Genomic DNA, 24,856 nt, shown 5'->3' with positions numbered 1-24,856 from the left:
TTTTAAGTTACAGCAAGACTTAGAAACTGTCAGTAACTTCAAGACAATGTTATAGTTGTAGAACAAAGGCAATGTTATTTTTGAGATAGTAGCCCATCTGCCGTGCGATAGCTGGCCCACTGACGTACACTGTACCCTTCTATCCACCAATCTGTGTGTAAAGGACAAGATACACGCTGGAGTTATGACTCTGACCGAAGGGCGAAGACAGCTCTTATAGTTAGATATAAGTGAATAAGAAACTGAAGCGGTCTCAGTGTGACTGTAGAGGACATTCATACAGGATGTCTATGACCAGGCTTCTTCTAGTGGGGCTGATTGCTGTGGCCTGTGTGGCAGCACAGTCAGACTTAGAGAGAAGGGCACAGGAGTTTCTGAACCAGTTTGATGGGAACGCTACTCATCTCATGTATCAGTATTCCCTGGCATCATGGGCGTACAACACAGATATTTCCCAGGAGAATTTAGACAAACTGGTAAGTTTTCTGGTAGATTTAAAGTGGCACTAATGAAAGGCAGAGTTTCAAAGCCATCTTCAAGACTGGCTTGACTGAATTGACTGAATTGAGAAACACGGTGGATCTATGGTTCTGGTTCTGAACAATGTCAATAATGGTATATTGCTGTCAATTTTGGATTAGTAGGCTACATCTCAACACATAACACCAGACAGACAACTAGTTATTTGATATTGTCTATTGTATTGTATTGTTAATATTAGGAATCAAATGTCATTTCTGTCAATGTTTTGTTAATGGTTTCAGGGTGTACAGAGCGCAATCTGGGGAGAATACTACAGCACAGTATCCAAGGAGTCGGAGAAGTTTCCAATCGATCAGATCAGGGATCCACTGATCAAACTCCAGCTGATTTCCCTCCAGGACAAGGGCTCTGGGGCCTTGTCCGCAGACAAAGCGGCACATGTAAGACACATTTTTTCACTGCTACCTCTCTTCTATTAGTCTGACTGTCATCTCTTCTATTAGTCTGACTGTCATCTCTTCTATTAGTCTGACTGTCCTCTCTTCTATTAGTCTGACTGTCCTCATCTCTTCTATTAGCCTGACTGTCCTCATCTCTTCTATTAGTCTGACTGTCCTCATCTCTTCTATTAGCCTGACTGTCCTCATCTCTTCTATTACTCTGACTGTCCTCATCTCTTCTATTAGTCTGACTGTCCTCATCTCTTCTATTAGTCTGACTGTCCTCATCTCTTCTATTACTCTGACTGTCCTCATCTCTTCTATTAGTCTGACTGTCCTCATCTCTTCTATTAGTCTGACTGTCCTCATCTCTTCTATTAGTCTGACTGTCCTCATCTCTTCTATTAGTCTGACTGTCCTCATCTCTTCTATTAGTCTGACTGTCCTCATCGCTTCTATTACAGGCTAGTCAAATACTCAAGGGAACAGGCAACATAGCATAACTTGTTGTTGTTATTTTTGTTGTTGTTGATGTTGTTGTTGTTAATGTTGTTGTTGTTGATGTTGTTGTTGTTGATGTTGTTGTTGTTAATGTTGTTGTTGATGTTGTTGTTGTTAATGTTGTTGTTGTTGTTGATGTTGTTGTTGTTAATGTTGTTGTTGTTGTTGTTGTTGTTGTTGTTGTTGATGTTGTTGTTGTTGATGTTGTTGTTGTTGTTAATGTTGTTGTTGTTGTTAATGTTGTTGTTGATGTTGTTGTTGTTGTTGTTAATGTTGTTGTTGTTGTTAATGTTGTTGTTGTTGTTAATGTTGTTGTTAATGTTGTTGTTAATGTTGTTGTTGTTGTTAATGTTGTTGTTGTTGTTGTTGTTGTACTTCATGTCAGCTGAACAAAGTGATGAATGAGATGAGCTCCATCTACAGTACAGGCACGGTGTGCAAGAGAGAAGACCCCTTCGACTGTCAAACTTTGGAACCAGGTAAAAGCCAGAGTCCCACATGGCCCTGGGGGAAAGTAGGACACTAAGTAATGAATAGGGTGCCATTTGGTATGGGTACAAAGTACCAACTGTCAGCTCGGCTGTGGCAACCTGACTTTACGACCGACTGCCCTTTTACGGATGTCCAAGGTCATTGACTGAGTCCCAAACGGCACTCTATTCCCGATATAGGGCACTACTTTTGACCAGGGCCCTAGTAGTGTCAAACGTAGAGCAAAATATAGGGTAAAAAGTAGTGCACTATTTAGGGCCAAAGGTAGTGTACTAAATTGTGTACCAGTGGGATGCAGACCCTAGACTTTTATATAAAAACTGTATATCTCAAGACTACTAGTCACTCTGTCAGATACTTCAACAACAAAAAGCCCTGCCGAAAAAACTCCCCTACTTTTGAAGGAATAGTATTTCTTGTAAAAGGTGTCTCCTCACTTCAGGTTTTGGATGTCTTGGTGAGGGAGATGGCTTCAGAAATCTGAGGTCAGATAGTGGTTTAATGTTGTGTATGAAAAAAGGAATCCCAGCTCAATGATATTCCTGTATGCGAAGATACATAAAATAATAACACAAATACAAGGGAATGGACAAGAATACCGGTGTGCTGGAGTTTCTATTTCCAATATGAACTAGCCTTTTGTCAACTGGTTTACTACTGTGTCTAATGTCTAGGGCTGGAGAGTGTAATGGCCAACATGGACAGTGACTACTATGAGCGTCTGCATGTATGGGAGGGCTGGAGAGTGGAGGTAGGGAAGAAGATGAGGCCTCTGTATGAAGACTATGTGGACCTTAAGAACGAAGCTGCCAAACTCAATGGTAGACCTACTAATACTACTACTACTATACTGCTACTACTACTACTACTACTACTACTACTACTACTACTACTCCTATACTGCTATTATTACTACGAGTACTACTACTAGTACACCACCATACTACTGCGCATCTACTATACTACTACTACTACTACTACTACTAATACTACTACTACTACTACTACTATACTGCTAATATTACTACGAGTACTACTACTATACTGCTACTACTACTACTATACTGATATTATTACTACGAGTACTACTACTAGTACACCACCATACTACTACTACTGCGCATCTACTATACTACTACTATACTACTACTACTACTACTACTAGTATTATAGTGCTACTCCTACTACTACTACTGCTATAATTACTACTATTACTACTATACTAGTACTACTACTACTACTACTAATACTATTACTACTATATTACTGCTACTACTATTACTTCTATATTACTACTACTACTACTACTACTACTACTACTAATACTATTACTACTATATTACTGCTACTACTATTACTTCTATATTACTACTACTACTACTACTACTATTACTTCTATATTACTACTACTACTACTACTACTACTACTACTACTACTACTACTATATTACTACTACTACTACTACTACTACTACTACTGTACTACTACTACTGCTAGTGTATTACTACTATACTACTACTACTACTACTACTACTACTACTACTACACTACTACTATATTACTATATCACTACTAATATATTACTACTATACTACTACTATATTACTATACTACAAATAATATATTACCAATATACTACAACTATATTACTACCATACTACTACTGCAAACCTGTCCAACTACTACTACTATATCTATCGCCACAGATTATGAGGACTACGGAGATTATTGGCGGTCCAACTATGAAACTACCGATGACAGCCCATACAACTACGCCAGGGGCCAACTGATGACCGATGTGAGGCGCATTTACAAAGAGGTACGTTGTCGACTGTTGTGGTGCTTCAACTACACTGAGCTTTTCTCACATACAAATTAAATGTATTGTATGTAGCAAAAAAAATACACTTTTAATAAAATATTATTGATACTATTTTGTATTATTGGATGTATTTGTTATTGTATATATTACTGTATTGTGCAAGTTATGGGCTTTACTTTCTAAATGTAATCCGTTACAGTTACTAGTTACCTGTCCAAAATTGTAATCAGTTCTGCAAACTTTGGATTACCCAAGTGTAACGGATGTGAAACGGCTATTTTAGTTAGCGGTGGTGCGCGCTAAATAGCGTTACAATCGGTGACGTCACCTGCTTGAAGTAGTAGTTCCCCTTGCTCTGCAGGGTCCGCGGCTTTTGTGGAGCGACGGGTAACGATGCTTCGTGGGTGACTGTTGTTGATGTGTACAGAGGGTCCCTGGTTCGCGGGCGAGGGGACGGTCTGAAGTTATACTGTTACACAAACACAGTAACGTAATCCGAATACCTTTAGACACTTAAGAAGCACAGGTTAGCGTTTTTTCGTCATGAATCTTCTTATGGAGGCAGCGCTGCAAAGTGGTCACTAGCTTCCACAGCCACAAAGTCATCAAATCTGATTTTAAACCTAAGCCTAATGTTAACCCTAACCACACTGCTAACCCATAATGTCTAGCCGTAACCTTAAATTAAAAATATAGCCAATTTTGACTCTGCAGCTGGCCTATCTAGCTGAAATCGCTCAGTTCTGCCTCCAGGACAAGACTCATCCCAATTTATTTTATTTTTTCCTTTATTTAACCAGGCAAGTCAGTTAAGAACAAATTCTTATTTTCAATGACGGCCTAGGAACAGTGGGTTAACTGCCTGTTCAGGGGCAGAACGACAGATTTGTACCTTGTCAGCTCGGAGATTTAACGCTCTAACCACTAACCACTGCTTAAGAGGCATTAGAAGAAGATACAAAACAATATTACCAATTGAACAACATCTACTGCAGGATAAGTTCATGTTAAAGTTTACATAGCTGGCCATATATGGATGTTTCATTTTACCTAAATGGGTTGGTTATGTAGACTTCTTCTAACCCATCGCTTTCTACTACTGTATAGAATATAATAGGATTAGGCTATATCTTTACATTAAACACCAGTCTGTCATATTCCTGTCATTCCAATTAATGTAATACCCCTTGATCTTAAAGAATAGGACTTGGAAATATGGAAATATAGATTAGTCAAATAGTTTTACCTGAGTATAACCCAATAACTAAGGACTAATTAGCCGGGTATGTGCGAGGTTATGATTTTGTTGTCATCGACGACTGATTGGGCTTTCTCGTGGTCATCTTAATTATTATTTTATTTTTTTGCCAATATGTAGAAAAATATGACGGGGGCGTTGAGAAGGGAGGAACTGCCTCAAACTTGTATTCCATAGGCTGGGATCCGCACTATGAAGCGGTTGCAAGAACGCATTTTATACTGGCTGTATACTGGCATATTCATTACGCCTTTTCTGTTGCAAAACGTTTCTTAAACGGAAGCAAACTGGACATAACGGGGAGGGACCTACCTCAATTTGTCCAATAGAAACTATTGTTTTGCTCTGTTTGCTTCCGTTTGGTTCTGTCACAAAAACCACGATTGATAGGCAGCTTAAACTTCTTATATTCAACCATTATTGGGTTAAAATACACATATACATTTGTGAACAGCCACCCACATTCACAACATCCACAATCCGTAAGGCACAAATAGCTAAATGAGAGCGCTGCAAGTGTGATTCACATCCATGCGCTATGCAGCCTAGATATCAGTAATAAGTGATGTCCATATCGCCCGTTGAGCTACACCACTACTGTCGTCCTTACCTCCAAGTGTCTATTGAAGTTGGATAACCTTTGAATGCCGACAGCAGTCACTCCATCAGAAGACATAGTTTGGACTGTAGCATACAAAAAAATATTCCTGCGATCCATCAAACGCATTTGTTGTGTCATCATAGTGGTCTCTAATTTGTGGTCAGACTCGCTCAGGCAGAACAAATAAAAATGACCGAGGTAAAGACAGTTTAAAGTTGGATATTCGCGCTTTCAAACTTCAATGGCTTTCAAACCATTTGAGCCACAGACCTCCAAATAAGTGTCATGATGTTGGAAAAATTGCGCACACCAGATTTGGACATTGATTTGCTTTCCAAAGCTAATAAACATGTGGAAATGTGAGCAGCATTTTGTATTCCTAGTTGAAATAGTTAGGGAGCGTAAACAAAGTACAAACTTTTTTTACATTTGAATTTCAATAGCTCCTTGGTCATGTGACCTACGGACTTCAAACAAGGTTCAGAATGTCCACTCAGTGGGCCTACACATTGCACACCCTTTAGTTTGTCAATTTTCATCTCACACATTTTAACATGAATTTTTCTAAATTTTAAATGTCAATAGCTCCTTGGTCATGTGACTTAATGACTTCAAACAAGGTCCAGAATGTCCACTGACTGTCCCTCTATATTGCACACCCTTTCGTTTGTCCATTTTCATCTCACAAGATTTTACATACATTTTTCTAAATTAAAAATGTATATCTTACAGGCCTACATCTTCTCTAACTTCGTAGGTGTGTCACCTCACCAAATCTGAATACCATGATGTTGACATATTTGCTATATTTGCTCTGCCTTTTTTGTCATCTAAACATGTATGTGGCTTTACATGACTGAAAGGTGCAGGTGTCCGAGGCACAGAAGTAAGGTGAGGCTTTTTTCCCGGGCTGTAACTAGCTTTGACATGCTTGTATTTGAATGCTAAGGTGCAACATGGGTTGACCTTATTACATTCAGAATACAGCAGGTCTGTCCGTGGCTGGTGTAGATTTGAGGTACCCGATAAGGGCTTTATTTCCTTCCACCTGTCCATCTTAATAGAAATGGAAAAGGACTTTGCTCCTGGTCTGGTCATTCTTTTAGCACAACTCACTTGTCCTGTCCCTCTGTCTCCCCGTAGTACTCTTCATCACTTTGTGCTTGTCTGTCATCTTTCCTGTCCTCTAGAGTCTCTTCCTCACCTTCTGTCTCTCTGTCTCTGGAGTACTCTTCATCACTTTGTGCTTGTCTGTCATCTTTCCTGTCCTCTAGAGTCTCTTCCTCACCTTCTGTCTCTCTGTCTTCGTAGTACTCTTCATCACTTTGTGCTTGTCTGTCATCTTTCCTGTCCTCTAGAGTCTCTTCCTCACCTTCTGTCTCTCTGTCTCCGTAGTACTCTTCATCACTTTGTGTTTGTCTGTCATCTTTCCTGTCCTCTAAGAGTATCTTCCTCACCTTCTGTCTCTCTGTCTCTGGAGTACTCTTCATCACTTTGTGCTTGTATATCATCTTTCCTGTCCTCTAGAGTCTCTTCCTCACCTTCTGTCTCTCTGTCTCTGGAGTACTCTTCATCACTTTGTGCTTGTATGTCATCTTTCCTGTCCTCTAGAGTATCTTCCTCACCTTCTGTCTCTCTGTCTCCGGAGTACTCTTCATCACTTTGTGCTTGTATGTCATCTTTCCTGTCCTCTAGAGTCTCTTCCTCACCTTCTGTCCCTCTGTCTCCGTAGTACTCTTCATCACTTTGTGCTTGTATGTCATCTTTCCTGTCTTCTAGAGTCTCTTCCTCACCTTCTGTCCCTCTGTCTCCATAGTACTCTTCATCACTTTGTGCTTGTCTGTCATCTTTCCTGTCCTCTAGAGTCTCTTCCTCACCTTCTGTCCCTCTGTCTCCGTAGTACTCTTCATCACTTTGTGCTTGTCTGTCATCTTTCCTGTCCTCTAGAGTCTCTTCCTCACCTTCTGTCTCTCTGTCTCCGTAGTACTCTTCATCACTTTGTGTTTGTCTGTCATCTTTCCTGTCCTCTAGAGTCTCTTCCTCACCTTCTGTCTCTCTGTCTCTGGAGTACTCTTCATCACTTTGTGTTTGTCTGTCATCTTTCCTGTCCTCTAGAGTATCTTCCTCACCTTCTGTCTCTCTGTCTCTGGAGTACTCTTCATCACTTTGTGCTTGTATGTCATCTTTCCTGTCCTCTAGAGTCTCTTCCTCACCTTCTGTCTCTCTGTCTCTGGAGTACTCTTCATCACTTTGTGCTTGTATGTCATCTTTCCTGTCCTCTAGAGTCTCTTCCTCACCTTCTAAACTGCGTGCAACATAGAAGGATTTGTCTTCATGTACAGTATGAAAGTGATGCTATGAAAAGGATTCTTTCACGTTATGAAGCTCACTGTGTCTGACGAATCACTGCCTATTACTGTGATTAAAAAGAGCTCATGAAACATTGTTTTTCATGAGGCCTACCTGTGCGCCTTCCTTTAAAACTTATTTGGGATCAGTGCTGTCCTGGGAAATGTTCTTGTTACTTACAATCTAATGCTAATCTCATTAGCCTACGTTAGCTCAACCTAATGCTAATCTCATTAGCCTACGTTAGCTCAACCTAATGCTAATCTCATTAGCCTACGTTAGCTCAACCTAATGCTAATCGCATTAGCCTATGTTAGCTCAACCGACCCACGGAAGGGACACTGATCCCGAAGAAGTTTTAAGCACCTCTGTTCGAACACCTCTCCTGTCCTTGATCCAAACCACATACAGCCATTTGCAGTGCTTTTCAGTGTCCATGTGAAAGATAGTTATTGCGAGGTTGGAACATTTGTTAACTTCAACATTTTAATTTTTTAACACCGATGTAAAGTTTACAGATTTAATCTAATAACATGAGATGAAAGTAGACAAACATCAGAGTGTACGATATGAAGGTATAGTCAGTGGACATTCTGAACCTTGTTTGAAGTCAGTAGGTCACATGACCAAGGAGCTATTGAAATTTTAAATTGAGAAAAATTAATGTAAAATCATATGAGATGAAAATGGACAAACTAAAGGGTGTGCAATATAGAAGTGTATTCAGTGGACATTCTGGACCTTGTTCATGTCAGTAGGTCACATGACCAAGGAGCTATTGAAATTCAAAAATGTACATAAATAATTTTAAATAGTGCGAGTTGTAAATGAACAAAAGAAAGTGTGTGCAATGTGTGTCTATGCCATCAGGTTAGCTACAATCAGTTCTGAAAGTTGTAGGAGTAATGGTTAAAGAGCTATTGAAATGTGAAAAAATTGATTTGTCACTATGTTGACGGTCCCTAACTGCTGTTGGTGGACGTAAGGAAAACTACAGGCGAATGAATATCTGTCGAATATCCAACCTGAAACTGTCTTAACCTCGGTATTAAAAAAAAGTGTCCCTTTTTTTCCAATGCTGATTTGAATGTCATTGAGAAACAGAAAGGTGTCAAATCATTTGTTTGTTTCCTTTCTGAATTTAAAAGTAATACCAGAAGTAATCATATCTGTACCTGTAATCTGATTACAATATTTTTGCTGGTAACACAACGAATTAGAGTTAGATGTTTGGAATCCGTTATATGTCATCCTTTACCTCAACCAGTGTGCTTTATTTGCATTCTGCAAATGGGACTTGCCACATCAAAGATATTGTGTTTTTATGTGTTATTGCACACCATCAACTCTATTGTGTCTTTCCAGATCCTCCCCCTCTACAAAGAGCTGCATGCCTATGTGAGGTCTAAGCTGCAGGCCAAACACCCTGAACACATCCACCCAGAGGGGGGCCTACCTGCACATCTACTGGGTAAGATCACTGGACAGGGCTCAGCTTTCGCTCCAACACTGCTGGAACATGACTGAGTCAGTTTATGAAGGTCTTCTCTCTCTCTCTCTCTCTCCTCTCTCTCTCTCTCTCTCTCTCTCTCTCTCTCTCTCTCTCTCTCTCTCTCGCTCTCTCTCTCTCTGTTCTCTCTGTCTCTCTCTCTCTCTCTCTCTCTCTCTCTCTCTCTCTCTCTCTCTCTCTCTCTCTCTCTCTCTCTCTCTCTCTAATTACCTTTTTCAGGTGACATGTGGGGAAGGTTTTGGACAGGTCTTTACCCCATCTCAACCCCTTTTCCAGAGAAAATCGATATTGATGTGACGAACGCTATGATCGCACAGGTTGAGTGAAAATAAATCATGATCTGCTATTGTATGTATCCAACATAAACCTTGAAAATGGTAGACTAGGAATCGTGGATTGGATCTGAAGGAAACAAGTGTGACTTTAATGGTGACTTCTGTTACTTTCAATTCTTACCTCCTAAAATACCCTGAGTTAAACACCTTTTCTGTAATTCCCAGAAATGGCCTAAGGACAGACTGTTCCAAGAAGCAGAGAAGTTTTTCATGTCGGTGGGTCTATACAAGATGTTTGATAACTTCTGGAAGGACTCTATGCTGGAGAAACCGACTGATGGCAGGAAGGTAGTGTGCCACCCTACAGCCTGGGACATGGGGAACAGAGAGGACTTCAGGTAACAGGAATCGTATTCATCCTGCATTTAACTCATCTAGCAGGTAAGGGCATTGGGCCAGTAAACAAAAAGGTTGCTGGATTGACTCCCTGAGCAGGCAAGGTGGAAAACTCTGCTGTTCCGCCTTTGAGCAAGGCACTTAACCTCCGACAACAACTGCTCCCCGGGTGTTGATGACGTGGGCGGCGATTAACGTCGGCCCTCCGCACCTCTCTGATTCAGAGGGGTTGGGTTAAATGCGGAAGACACGTTTTGGTTGAATGCATTCAGTTATACAACAAACTAGGTATCTCACTTTCCCTTTACGTAGCCCAGGACATGCAGAGTGACAAGCCTTACGGAGGGACAGAGAGGACTTCAGGTAACAGGAATCATGTTCCTACTGTATTTATCCCTGGACACGCAGTAAGTAGAGCCTTAGGGAGGGACAGAGAGGACTTCAGGTAACAGGAATCATGTTCCTACTGTATTTATCCCTGGACACGCAGTAAGTAGAGCCTTACGGAGGGACAGAGAGGACTTCAGGTAACAGGAATCATGTTCCTACTGTATTTATCCCTGGACACGCAGTAAGTAGAGCCTTAGGGAGGGACAGAGAGGACTTCAGGTAACAGGAATCATGTTCCTACTGTATTTATCCCTGGACACGCAGTAAGTAGAGCCTTACGGAGGGACAGAGAGGACTTCAGGTAACAGGAATCATGTTCCTACTGTATTTATCCCTGGACACGCAGTAAGTAGAGCCTTAGGGAGGGACAGAGAGGACTTCAGGTAACAGGAATCATGTTCCTACTGTATTTATCCCTGGACACGCAGTAAGTAGAGCCTTAGGGAGGGACAGAGAGGACTTCAGGTAACAGGAATCATGTTCCTACTGTATTTATCCCTGGACACGCAGTAAGTAGAGCCTTAGGAAGGGACAGAGAGGACTTCAGGTAACAGGAATCATGTTCCTACTGTATTTATCCCTGGACACGCAGTAAGTAGAGCCTTACGGAGGGACAGAGAGGACTTCAGGTAACAGGAATCATGTTCCTACTGTATTTATCCCTGGACACGCAGTAAGTAGAGCCTTAGGAAGGGACAGAGAGGACTTCAGGTAACAGGAATCATGTTCCTACTGTATTTATCCCTGGACACGCAGTAAGTAGAGCCTTAGGGAGGGACAGAGAGGACTTCAGGTAACAGGAATCATGTTCCTACTGTATTTATCCCTGGACACGCAGTAAGTAGAGCCTTAGGAAGGGACAGAGAGACTGCAGGCACTAACTACTGATATAGAATTCATTTCCTGTTAGTCGCAGCAGTATGTCATAAAGATATGAAGGAATTCTGTTGTGAAACAGAAGTCATCAATGTAAAAATCCACAGCACGTTGAACTGCTTTTCAAAATGCTGTACACACATGTAGAATTAAATATGAGGGAGTTTATCTGATTTTGTAGGCTATACCTCCTTACACTCAGCATCAATTGTAATGATTAAATATTCATCAGAAATATGAACTTATTATACGGTATTGTACTGTATTATATACTGTATTACTGTATTATACTGTATTACTGTATTACTGTATTATACTGTATTACTGTATTATACTGTATTATACTGTATTATATACTGTATTACTGTATTATACTGTATTATATACTGTATTACTGTATTATACTGTATTACTGTATTACTGTATTATACTGTATTACTGTATTATATACTGTATTACTGTATTATACTGTATTACTGTATTACTGTATTATACTGTATTACTGTATTATATACTGTATTACTGTAATGTACTGTATTATATACTGTATTACTGTATTATACTGTATTACTGTATTATACTGTATTACTGTATTACTGTATTATACTGTATTACTGTATTACTGTATTATACTGTATTACTGTATTATATACTGTATTACTGTAATGTACTGTATTATATACTGTATTACTGTATTATACTGTATTACTGTATTATACTGTATTACTGTATTATATACTGTATTACTGTAATGTACTGTATTATATACTGTATTACTGTATTACTGTATTACTGTATTATACTGTATTACTGTATTATATACTGTATTACTGTAATGTACTGTATTATATACTGTATTACTGTATTACTGTATTATACTGTATTACTGTATTATACTGTATTATATACTGTATTACTGTAATGTACTGTATTATATACTGTATTACTGTATTATACTGTATTACTGTATTATATACTGTATTACTGTAATGTACTGTATTATATACTGTATTACTGTATTATACTGTATTACTGTATTACTGTATTATACTGTATTACTGTATTATACTGTATTATATACTGTATTACTGTATTATACTGTATGCTCTAGTCGGCTGGCCCTCGCTACATATTCGTCGCCAGACCCACTGGCTCCAGGTCATCTACAAGTCTATGCTAGGTAAAGCTCCGCCTTATCTCAGCTCACTGGTCACGATGGCAACACCCATCCGTAGCACGCGCTCCAGCAGGTGTATCTCACTGATCATCCCTAAAGCCAACACCTCATTTGGCCGCCTTTCGTTCCAGTACTCTGCTGCCTGTGACTGGAACGAATTGCAAAAATCGCTGAAGTTGGAGACTTTTATCTCCCTCACCAACTTCAAACATCAGCTATCTGAGCAGCTAACCGATCGCTGCAGCTGTACATAGTCTATTGGTAAATAGCCCACCCTTTTCACCTACCTCATCCCCGTACTGTTTCTATTTATTTACTTTTCTGCTCTTCTGCACACCAATATCTCTACCTGTACATGACCATCTGATCTTTTATCACTCCAGTGTTAATCTGCAAAATTGTAATTATTTGCCTACCTCCTCATGCCTTTTGCACACATTGTATATAGACCCCCCCTTCGTTTTCTACTGTGTTATTGACTTGTTAATTGTTTACTCCATGTGTAACTCTTTGTTGTATGCTCACACTGCTATGCTTTATCTTGGCCAGGTCGCAGTTGCAAATGAGAACTTGTTCTCAACTAGCCTACCTGGTTAAATAAAGGTGAAATAAAAAAAAATAAAAAATAAAAAAATTACTGTATTACTGTATTATACTGTATTACTGTATTATATACTGTATTACTGTAATGTACTGTATTATATACTGTATTACTGTATTATACTGTATTATATACTGTATTATATACTGTATTACTGTAATGTACTGTATTATATACGGTATTACTGTATTATACTGTATTGTGTATTATAACGTATTATACTGTATTATATACTGTATTACTGTATTACTATATTATAGTGTATTATGTATTATAACATATTATACTGTATTATATACTGTATTACTGTATTATGCTGTATTATGTATTATAACGTAGTATACTGTATTATACTGTATTATATACTGTATTACTGTATTATACTGTATTATGTATTATAACGTATTATACTGTATTATATACTGCATTACTGTATTATACTGTATTATATACTGTATTACTGTATTATACTGTATTATGTATTATAACGTATTATACTGTATTATATACTGTATTACTGTATTATACTGTATTATATATTATAACGTATTATACTGTATTATATACTGTATTACAGTATTATGTATTATAACATATTATACTGTATTATGTATTATAACGTATTATACTGTATTATATACTGTATTATACTGTATTATGTATTATAACGTATTATACTGTATTATATACTGTATTACTGTATTATACTGTATTATATATTATAACGTATTATACTGTATTATATACTGTATTACTGTATTATGTATTATAACGTATTATACTGTATTATATATTATAACGTATTATACTGTATTATATACTGTATTACTGTATTATACTGTATTATATACTGTATTACTGTATTATGTATTATAACGTATTATACTGTATTATATATTATAACGTATTATACTGTACTATATACTGTATTACTGTATTATACTGTATTATATACTGTATTATACTGTATTATATATTATAACGTATTATACTGTATTATATACTGTATTACTGTATTATACTGTATTATATACTGCATTACTGTATTATACTGTATTATATACTGTATTACTGTATTATACTGTATTATGTATTATAACGTATTATACTGTATTATATACTGTATTACTGTATTATACTGTATTATATATTATAACGTATTATACTGTATTATATACTGTATTACTGTATTATGTATTATAACATATTATACTGTATTATACGTATTATAATGCATTATACTGTAGTATATTGTATTATTCTGTATTATACTGTTTTATAATGTATTATACTCTATTATACTGTACTTCCCTGACTTTGTCTACTTCTTAAATTTCCCCCATTTCCAGGATCAAGATGTGTACGGAGGTGAACATGGACCACTTCCTGACAGCGCATCATGAGATGGGACACAACCAGTACCAGATGGCCTACAGGAACCTGTCCTACCTGCTGAGAGACGGGGCTAACGAGGGCTTCCACGAGGCCGTGGGGGAGATCATGTCCCTGTCCGCTGCCACCCCCAAACACCTGAAGGCCCTGGGACTCCTGCCAGACGACTTCGTCGAGGATAAAGGTGACACCTGAGTCAGGGGTAGGGGCAGGTAGTGGGAGAAGCAGATCTAGATCTGAGGATAACAGTTAGACAACAGTTGTTGTTGTTGTTATAGCTGGTCTATGGAATACCTGAGTTACACCTGAACAGAATCAGGGTCAGGGACAGGGTCAGGAACAGGGTCAGGGTCAGGGACAGGGTCAGGGACAGGATCAGGGTCAGGGACAGGGTCAGGGACAGGATCAGGGTCAGGGTCAGGGACAGGGTCAGGAACAGGATCAGGGTTAGGGTCAGGGTCAGGGACAGGGTCAGGAACAGGGTCAGGGTCAGGGTCGGGGACAGGGACAGGATCAGGGTCAGGGTCAGGGTCAGGGTCAGGGTCAGGGTCAGGGTCAGGGACAGGGACAGGATCAGGGTCAGGGACAGGGACAGGAACAGGATCAGGGTCAGGGACAGGGTCAGGGACAGGATCAGGGTCAGGGTCAGGGACAGGGTCAGGGACAGGGACAGGGACAGGATCAGGGTCTGGGTCAGGGACAGGGACAGGATCAGGGACAGGATCAGGGTCAGGGACAGGGACAGGGACAGGGTCAGGGACAGGGTCAGGGTCAGGGACAGGGTCAGGGACAGGATCAGGGACAGGGTCAGGGACAGGGACAGGGTCAGGGACAGGAACAGGGACAGGATCAGGATCAGGGTCAGGGACAGGGTCAGGGACAGGATCAGGGTCAGGGACAGGGACAGGGACAGGGACAGGGACAGGATCAGGGTCTGGGTCAGGGACAGGGACAGGATCAGGGACAGGATCAGGGTCAGGGACAGGGACAGGGTCAGGGTCAGGGTCAGGGACAGGGTCAGGGTCAGGGTCAGGGTCAGGACAGAGCCAGGGTCAGGGACAGGGCCAGGGTCAGGGACAGGGTCAGGGACAGGACAGAGCCAGGGTCAGGGTCAGGGACAGGGTCAGGACAGAGCCAGGACAGGGACAGGGACAGGGCCAGGGCCAGGGTCAGGATCAGGGTCAGGGACAGGGCCAGGGTCAGGGACAGGGCCAGGGTCAGGGACAGGGTCAGCGACAGGACAGAGCCAGGGTCAGGGTCAGGACAGAGTCAGGGACAGGGTCATGGACAGGGTCAGGGACAGGGTCAGGACAGAGCCAGGGTCAGGGACAGGGTCAGGGACAGGGTCAGGACAGAGCCAGGACAGGGACAGGGTCAGGGACAGGGTCAGGGACAGGGCCAGGGTCAGGGTCAGGGACAGGGCCAGGGACAGGGTCAGGGCCAGGGTCAGGGACAGGGCCAGGGTCAGGGACAGGGTCAGGACAGATTCAGGGCCAAGGCCAGGGCAGGTATGAGCAAATCTACATGTATATCTGATGGGGATAATTGACACTGAGTCAGACCGTGTTGTAGGTTTTGTTTCACGTTGTTTCATCAAAATGGCTCCTCTAGTGACTCCGTGTCTCGGATAACACCCGAGAAGTGCCCTACTCTTTGACCAGAGACCACTACACTCTGTTTTCTATATAGTGTCAGCATTCTAGATGTACCCTCTCTCAAACACACACTTCTTCCTCTTCCTCCCGCTCCAATGCAGAGACTGAGATCAACTTCCTGATGAAGCAGGCCCTGACCATCGTGGCCACCCTGCCTTTCACCTACATGCTAGAGGAGTGGAGGTGGCAGGTCTTCCTGGGGACCATCCCCAAGGACCAGTGGATGCAGCGCTGGTGGGAGATGAAGTAAGGAAGGACCTCTTCTGGAGCTCCTTCAGCTTGTCATAGGTCACAGTTGATTTAGCTTTAGCTGATTTGTATTTATATATTTTTTATTTCACCTTTATTTAACAAGGGAGAATTCACCTTTATTTAACCAGGTAGGCTAGTTGAGAACACCTTTATTTAACCAGGTAGGCTAGTTGAGAACACCTTTATTTAACCAGGTAGGCTAGTTGAGAACACCTTTATTTAACCAGGTAGGCTAGTTGAGAACACCTTTATTTAACCAGGTAGGCTAGTTGAGAACACCTTTATTTAACCAGGTAGGCTAGTTGAGAACACCTTTATTTAACCAGGTAGGCTAGTTGAGAACACCTTTATTTAACCAGGTAGGCTAGTTGAGAACACCTTTATTTAACCAGGTAGGCTAGTTGAGAACACCTTTATTTAACCAGGTAGGCTAGTTGAGAACACCTTTATTTAACCAGGTAGGCTAGTTGAGAACACCTTTATTTAACCAGGTAGGCTAGTTGAGAACACCTTTATTTAACCAGGTAGGCTAGTTGAGAACACCTTTATTTAACCAGGTAGGCTAGTTGAGAACACCTTTATTTAACCAGGTAGGCTAGTTGAGAACACCTTTATTTAACCAGGTAGGCTAGTTGAGAACACCTTTATTTAACCAGGTAGGCTAGTTGAGAACACCTTTATTTAACCAGGTAGGCTAGTTGAGAACACCTTTATTTAACCAGGTAGGCTAGTTGAGAACACCTTTATTTAACCAGGTAGGCTAGTTGAGAACACCTTTATTTAACCAGGTAGGCTAGTTGAGAACACCTTTATTTAACCAGGTAGGCTAGTTGAGAACACCTTTATTTAACCAGGTAGGCTAGTTGAGAACACCTTTATTTAACCAGGTAGGCTAGTTGAGAACACCTTTATTTAACCAGGTAGGCTAGTTGAGAACACCTTATTTAACCAGGTAGGCTAGTTGAGAACACCTTTATTTAACCAGGTAGGCTAGTTGAGAACACCTTTATTTAACCAGGTAGGCTAGTTGAGAACACCTTTATTTAACCAGGTAGGCTAGTTGAGAACACCTTTATTTAACCAGGTAGGCTAGTTGAGAACACCTTTATTTAACCAGGTAGGCTAGTTGAGAACACCTTTATTTAACCAGGTAGGCTAGTTGAGAACACCTTTATTTAACCAGGTAGGCTAGTTGAGAACACCTTTATTTAACCAGGTAGGCTAGTTGAGAACACCTTTATTTAACCAGGTAGGCTAGTTGAGAACACCTTTATTTAACCAGGTAGGCTAGTTGAGAACACCTTTATTTAACCAGGTAGGCTAGTTGAGAACACCTTTATTTAACCAGGTAGGCTAGTTGAGAACACCTTTATTTAACCAGGTAGGCTAGTTGAGAACACCTTTATTTAACCAGGTAGGCTAGTTGAGAACACCTTTATTTAACCAGGTAGGCTAGTTGAGAACACCTTTATTTAACCAGGTAGGCTAGTTGAGAACACCTTTATTTAACCAGGTAGGCTAGTTGAGAACACCTTTATTTAACCAGGTAGGCTAGTTGAGAACACCTTTATTTAACCAGGTAGGCTAGTTGAGAACACCTTTATTTAACCAGGTAGGCTAGTTGAGAACACCTTTATTTAACCAGGTAGGCTAGTTGAGAACACCTTTATTTAACCAGGTAGGCTAGTTGAGAACACCTTTATTTAACCAGGTAGGCTAGTTGAGAACACCTTTATTTAACCAGGTAGGCTAGTTGAGAACACCTTTACTTAACCGGGTAGGCTCGTTGAGAACACCTTTATTTAACCAGGTAGGCTAGTTGAGAACACCTTTATTTAACCAGGTAGGCTAGTTGAGAACACCTTTATTTAACCAGGTAGGCTAGTTGAGAACACCTTTATTTAACCAGGTAGGCAAGTTGAGAACAAGTTCTCATTTACAATTGCGACCTGGCCAAGATAAAGCAAAGCAGTTCGACAGATAAAACGACACAGAGTTACACATGGAGTAAAAACAAACATACAGTCAATAATGCAGTATAAACAAGTCTATATACAATGTGAGCAAATGAGGTGAGAAGGGAGGTAAAGGCAAAAAAGGCCATGATGGCAAAGTAAATACAATATAGCAAGTAAAATACTGGAATGGTAGTTTTGCAATGGAAGAATGTGCAAAGTAGAAATAAAAATAATGGGGTGCAAAGGAGCAAAATAAATAAATAAATTTAAATTAAATACAGTTGGGAAAGAGGTAGTTGTTTGGGCTAAATTATAGGTGGTCTATGTACAGGTGCAGTAATCTGTGAGCTGCTCTGACAGTTGGTGCTTAAAGCTAGTGAGGGAGATAAGTGTTTCCAGTTTCAGAGATTTTTGTAGTTCGTTCCAGTCATTGGCAGCAGAGAACTGGAAGGAGAGGCGGCCAAAGAAAGAATTGGTTTTGGGGGTGACTAGAGAGATATACCTGCTGGAGCGTGTGCTACAGGTGGGAGATGCTATGGTGACCAGCGAGCTGAGATAAGGGGGGACTTTACCTAGCAGGGTCTTGTAGATGACATGGAGCCAGTGGGTTTGGCGACGAGTATGAAGCGAGGGCCAGCCAACGAGAGCGTACAGGTCACAATGGTGGGTAGTATATGGGGCTTTGGTGATAAAACGGATTGCACTGTGATAGACTGCATCCAATTTGTTGAGTAGGGTATTGGAGGCTATTTTGTAAATGACATCGCCGAAGTCGAGGATTGGTAGGATGGTCAGTTTTACAAGGGTATGTTTGGCAGCATGAGTGAAGGATGCTTTGTTGCGAAATAGGAAGCCAATTCTAGATTTAACTTTGGATTGGAGATGTTTGATATGGGTCTGGAAGGAGAGTTTACAGTCTAACCAGACACCTAAGTATTTGTAGTTGTCCACGTATTCTAAGTCAGAGCCGTCCAGAGTAGTGATGTTGGACAGGCGGGTAGGTGCAGGTAGCGATCGGTTGAAGAGCATGCATTTAGTTTTACTTGTATTTAAGAGCAATTGGAGGCCACGGAAGGAGAGTTGTATGGCATTGAAGCTTGCCTGGAGGGTTGTTAACACAGTGATGGGAGATAAAGAATCATAAACAATATATCAGTGTTGTATATCAATGTAAAGAAGCAGCTCTAGTGGAGGTTTAGTGTTTTTACCTCATAGTTGGTTTCGCAATACACTATAGGGACATTAGAATGCTAACTATTGATGCTAACTCTGTTACCAGGAGGGATATGGTCGGTGTAGTGGAGCCCTTACCCAGAGATGAGACATACTGTGACCCGCCTGCTCTGTTCCACGTGTCCGGAGACTACTCCTTCATCAGGTCTCATCTCAATATCCCTCACATCCAGCCATTCTCACTACTCCTTCATCAGGTCTCATCTCAATACTCCTCACATCCAACCATTCTCACTACTCCTTCATCAGGTCTCATCTCAACACCCCTCACATCCAGCCATTCTCAATACCCCTCACATCCAACCATCCTCACTACCCCTCACATCTAGCCATTCTCACTACTCCTTCATCAGGTCTCATCTCAACACCCCTCACATCCAGCCATTCTCACTACTCCTTCATCAGGTCTCATCTCAACACCCCTCACATCCAGCCATTCTCACTACTCCTTCATCAGGTCTCATCTCAACACCCCTCACATCCAGCCATTCTCACTACTCCTTCATCAGGTCTCATCTCAATACTCCTCACATCCAGCCATTCTCACTACTCCTTCATCAGGTCTCATCTCAATACTCCTCACATCCAGCCATTCTCACTACTCCTTCATCAGGTCTCATCTCAATATCCCTCACATCCAGCCATTCTCACTACTCCAACATCAGGTCTCATCTCAATACTCCTCACATCCAGCCATTCTCACTACTCCTTCATCAGGTCTCATCTCAACACCCCTCACATCCAGCCATCCTCACTACTCCTTCATCAGGTCTCATCTCACTACCCCTCACATCCAGTCATTCTCAACACCCCTCACATCCAGCCATTCTCAACACCCCTCACATCCAGCCATTCTCAACACCCCTCACATCCAGCCATTCTCAACACCCCTCACATCCAGTCATTTAGCTTTAGGTGGTGGGAGATGATGAAGCATAGACATGTACTGTACTTGACCCAGGACTGTCTCTGTCTGTCATAGATACTTCACCAGGACATGTACTGTATCTGACCCAGGACTGTCTCTGTCTGTCATAGATACTTCACCAAGACACGTACTGTACTTGACCCAGGACTGTCTCTGTCATAGATACTTCACCAGGACATGTACTGTACTTGACCTAGGACTGTCTCTGTCATAGATACTTCACCAGGACATGTACTGTACTTGACCTAGGACTGTCTCTGTCATAGATACTTCACCAGGACATGTACTGTATCTGACCCAGGACTGTCTCTGTCATAGATACTTCACCAGGACTATCTATCAGTTCCAGTTCCAGAAGGCTCTCTGTGAGGCAGCTGGCCACTCTGGTCCCTTATTCAAGTGTGACATCACCAACTCTACAGCAGCCGGGGACAAGCTCAGGTGCTCCTACCAAATCTGTTTGTTGTTGCGTCTGTCATGTCTACTTCTAAGAATGCTGAATGGCCAATGAACAAGTAATCAAACTAACAACCACATCTCATTTTACAGGACGATGCTGGAGTTCGGGAGGTCAAAGTCGTGGACCAGAGCCCTGGAGACGATTTCAGGAAATCCCAAGATGGACTCCGCCCCTCTCCTGGACTACTTCAAGGACCTCCATGTTTGGCTACTAGAAGAAAACAGGAAGAACAACAGGAAGCCAGGATGGAAAGCAGCTGAGGACCCATGTGAGTACCTATAGAGTAGTGTCCCTATCCATACTAGGGCACTATCTAGTGTACATAGCCAATATATCGCTTCACACAAAGTAGTACAAACGTACAGTGGACCCATGTGAGTCCAGATATCTAGCTCACTATCCAGTATGCATAGTCAATACATCGCTCCATACTATGTTCTATGCAGTTTTAGATGTAGCTAAAAGTGATATATTCTATAAATAATGCGTATTTCCTATCTGTTCCACAGTCTCAGAGAATGCCTACAAAGTGAGGTTGAGTCTGAAAGCAGCAATGGGTGACAAGGCAGTGAGTACACTAAGCTGAACTTGGTTGTAAAACAGCTCCACTACCTTTTCGTTTGGACGATCTCTTCATATAATCCAGTTGAACTGACTTGAATTGTTTCTCTTCCAGTACAAGTGGAACGCCAACGAGATGTACCTGTTCAAAGCCAACATGGCCTACGCCATGAGACAGTATTACCTTGAGGTCAACAAGACGGCAGCTCTTTTCACGTAAGTGTTTCACAATAAAAGTCCACCTAGACGTCACTCACTCTCAGCTTTGCTTCTCTTTATGTCAGTCACTCCCATCACATTCCAGAATGTATATATATATATTGTATCAATATTATTTATTAGAACTTTCTTGTGACATCACATCATTTTATTATCTTTGTTCCAGGACAGAGAACATCCACACCTACAAGGAGACAGCCAGAATCTCTTTCTACTTTGTGGTGACTGACCCTGCCAACTCTGCCGTGGTCATTCCCAAAGCTGAGGTAGAGGCTGCTATCAGGTAAAGGAGTCAACCCTTGAACGTGAGCTGATTACACATGCTAAAACAAACCTTGGCCGATCATATCTGCCGAACTGATTGAGTGAGCGACACCACAAGACTGTCTGAAACAGAGTAATAACACTTTGTGTAGCATTCTTGATGTGGTTTCTGAAACTACAGCCATAAACAAAGTTGCATTTTCCAACCAGTATTCAGTAAATCCTCTTATGGATGTTTTATTCCAGTGTTTGTACATGAAACATTACCCATAACCCCATGACTCAAGCCATCGTTCATCTCACTAGGATGTCCAGAGGTCGAATCAATGACGCATTCAAACTGGACGATAAAACTCTGGAGTTCGAGGGTCTCCTAGCAACGCTGGCCCCGCCCGTGGAGCAGCCGGTCACCGTCTGGCTGGTGGTGTTTGGGGTGGTCATGGGACTGGTGGTCTGCATGGGCTGTTACCTGATCATCTCTGGCTTCAGAGACAGGAAGAAGTGAGTCTGGGCCGTATTCATAACAGGGTTGATCATCTCTGGCTTAAGAGACAGGAAGAAGTGAGTCTGGGCCGTATTCATAACAGGGTTGATCATCTCTGGCTTAAGAGACAGGAAGAAGTGAGTCTGGGCCGTATTCATAACAGGGTTGATCATCTCTGGTTTCAGAGACAGGAAGAAGTGAGTCTGGGACATAAAACAGGGTTGATCATCTCTGGTTTCAGAGACAGGAAGAAGTGAGTCTGGGACATAAAACAGGGTTGATCATGTCTGGTTTCAGAGACAGGAAGAAGTGAGCCTGGGCCGTATTCATTATAGGATTGCAAAATTCTTCCAACCAGGATTTCTGGAAAACCAGGGAAATTTGGGCAAAGTTACCAGGATTTTGCAACCCTATTCATAAAGCATACCAGAATAAGAGTGCTGATCTAGGATCAGGTCCTCCCTGTCCATGTAATCATATATTCATTATGATCTAAAAGGCAAACCTGATCCTAGGTCAGCGCCAACTGTGAGATGCTTTATGTTGTCTTAAGGAATGAAAAGAGTAGAGGTTCAAATACAGTTTGAACCAAACTTAATCCTAAAATCTAGTCAACCTAAAGCAACAACTTCAAGTATTTGACATGTATTCGGTCCAGGTCTGGAAGAGACAAATTAATTGCTAACATATTTTATTAACAACCTCACAATTTGCTAAATGTTAATTTAAGCAATTTTTAAAGACACATGACAGTTCTATCTCTTCTATCTCTCCAGGAAATGTGCAGCGAAAGCTGAAGAGAACGCAGAGAACCCCTACGGCGTGACCAACAAAACATTTGAGAGGGAAGACGATGAACAGACAGGGTTCTGAGTCGCTGATTGTCAGTGGGAAAGTTTTGACAGCTGACTTGACAGATCTGAAAACCCCCTACAACAACAACAACAACAGCTCTTTCAAGAAGACCACATTAGAAGTTGGATCATTCGTTGAAATTATGTATAAATTCAAGACAGTTTTAGAATATATTTTTATTCTAAATAAAAAAAGACTTAAGTCACAGAAACATATAAAAGCATTACTCATCTGACTAAACGATCAATAACTGAAAACTACAAACAAATGCTAATTATTTGTGTATGATACATAGCTACTTCTCTCTGCAATAGCAGAATAAACAGGCCACTGCTGCATTACACACACACACACACACACACACGTATTGTAATATCAGTACACATCCATTCTTTTCCTGGGCTCTGTTACTCTACATTCAATGAATCTACAGTACATTTATGGTAGCCAGTATAACCCACTCAGCAATCATCATTGTTTTCCAGGGACTCATGGGATCAATACAAAATGACATGTTATAAAATGGTGGTATAAAATGGTGGTATAAAATGATGGTATAAAATGGTGGTATAAAATGATGGTATAAAATGGTGGTATAAATTGATGGTATAAAATGGTGGTATAAATTGATGGTATAAAATGATGGTATAAAATGATGGTATAAAATGGTGTTATAAAATGATGGTATAAAATGATGGTATAAAATGGTGGTATAAAATGGTGGTATAAAAATACACTATAGAAACTACATAGAGAAACATAACATGCAGAAACAACAAACCCTCTTCATCATTTATGGATGACAAAGAAGAATGACTGGTCCCCCGTCATCCCCTGGGGTTTCCCCAAAACTACTTTGGTCTTGTTAGAAGTGTGGATGAACCAGCCCTGGCAGTAGGCGGACTCAAACCGGCGCTGTTTGCTCATTTCAGCCTTCATGTAGAAGACAAACGCCTGGATCTCCTCATCATCCTTCCTGATGCTTTTCAGTCTGTGTTGGTCACAAGTCTGAAATGATATGTACAGGTTAAAGATATTATTATTATTCAACAATTCCTTTTAGTCCTTGTGCATATCTACCGAAATCTGCTTTTAAAGCCTGAATGGACCTGTGCAGTATTGGGAACACTATTCACTACTCAAATTCAACATGAACATGGAATAACCATAACACAACAGGGAATAACAATAACACAACATGGAACAACAATAACAGGGTATAACAATAACACAACAGAGAATAACAATAGTCCTTGGTCTCATTTCCTTTACTGACGACTATGAAGTTATTTGAAAAATATGCAATTAGTGGTGAACTAAAAATACATATAGTAGCAATTATATTGAACACATCTTAAAGTCTTTATCCTTAAGAGTCTATTGATGCACATCTGTGTGTCAAGCTAGTGAACGTCATTTTAAA

At 40.9% G+C, this 24,856-nt stretch overlaps 2 protein-coding genes across 2 annotated transcripts in view; one reads left to right on the top strand and one right to left on the bottom strand.

The window, feature by feature from the left end:
* The first annotated feature begins 217 nt into the window (after positions 1 to 217).
* On the top strand, positions 218 to 23,646 carry LOC109879259 (angiotensin-converting enzyme 2-like). Its single transcript, XM_031813398.1, has 18 exons — positions 218 to 476; positions 765 to 923; positions 1,810 to 1,903; positions 2,591 to 2,737; positions 3,624 to 3,736; positions 9,313 to 9,418; positions 9,677 to 9,774; positions 9,958 to 10,130; positions 14,522 to 14,748; positions 16,321 to 16,465; positions 19,709 to 19,807; positions 20,909 to 21,031; positions 21,140 to 21,318; positions 21,560 to 21,618; positions 21,727 to 21,827; positions 21,997 to 22,113; positions 22,401 to 22,595; positions 23,355 to 23,646. Exons 1-18 carry the CDS (start codon positions 285 to 287, stop codon positions 23,449 to 23,451), a joined length of 2,424 nt encoding a protein of 807 aa, XP_031669258.1. The 5' UTR covers positions 218 to 284; the 3' UTR covers positions 23,452 to 23,646.
* LOC116359791 (uncharacterized) overlaps positions 23,590 to 24,856 on the bottom strand; it is a 31,341-nt gene continuing 30,074 nt past the window's right edge. Inside the window, exon 8 of the mRNA XM_031813400.1 lies at positions 23,590 to 24,441. Within this exon, the coding sequence (XP_031669260.1) occupies positions 24,223 to 24,441 (219 nt within the window). The 3' untranslated portion in view covers positions 23,590 to 24,222. The remainder of the gene's footprint in view (positions 24,442 to 24,856) is intronic.

The sequence above is a fragment of the Oncorhynchus kisutch genome, unplaced genomic scaffold, assembly GCF_002021735.2.
Source record: "Oncorhynchus kisutch isolate 150728-3 unplaced genomic scaffold, Okis_V2 Okis05a-Okis16b_hom, whole genome shotgun sequence".
Classification (NCBI taxonomy): Eukaryota; Metazoa; Chordata; class Actinopteri; order Salmoniformes; family Salmonidae; genus Oncorhynchus; species Oncorhynchus kisutch.
This window is presented reverse-complemented; position numbering and strand designations above follow the sequence as displayed.

Excerpts from the sequence above, each read along its gene's own strand:
- LOC109879259 (XM_031813398.1), top strand. The coding sequence starts at position 285 with ATGTCTATGACCAGGCTTCTTCTAGTGGGGCTGATTGCTGTGGCCTGT. Across the intron at positions 19,808-20,908 it reads GGAGACTACTCCTTCATCAG|ATACTTCACCAGGACTATCT; the intron begins GTCTCATCTCAA and ends TCTCTGTCATAG. Across the intron at positions 21,828-21,996 it reads AAGACGGCAGCTCTTTTCAC|GACAGAGAACATCCACACCT; the intron begins GTAAGTGTTTCA and ends TCTTTGTTCCAG.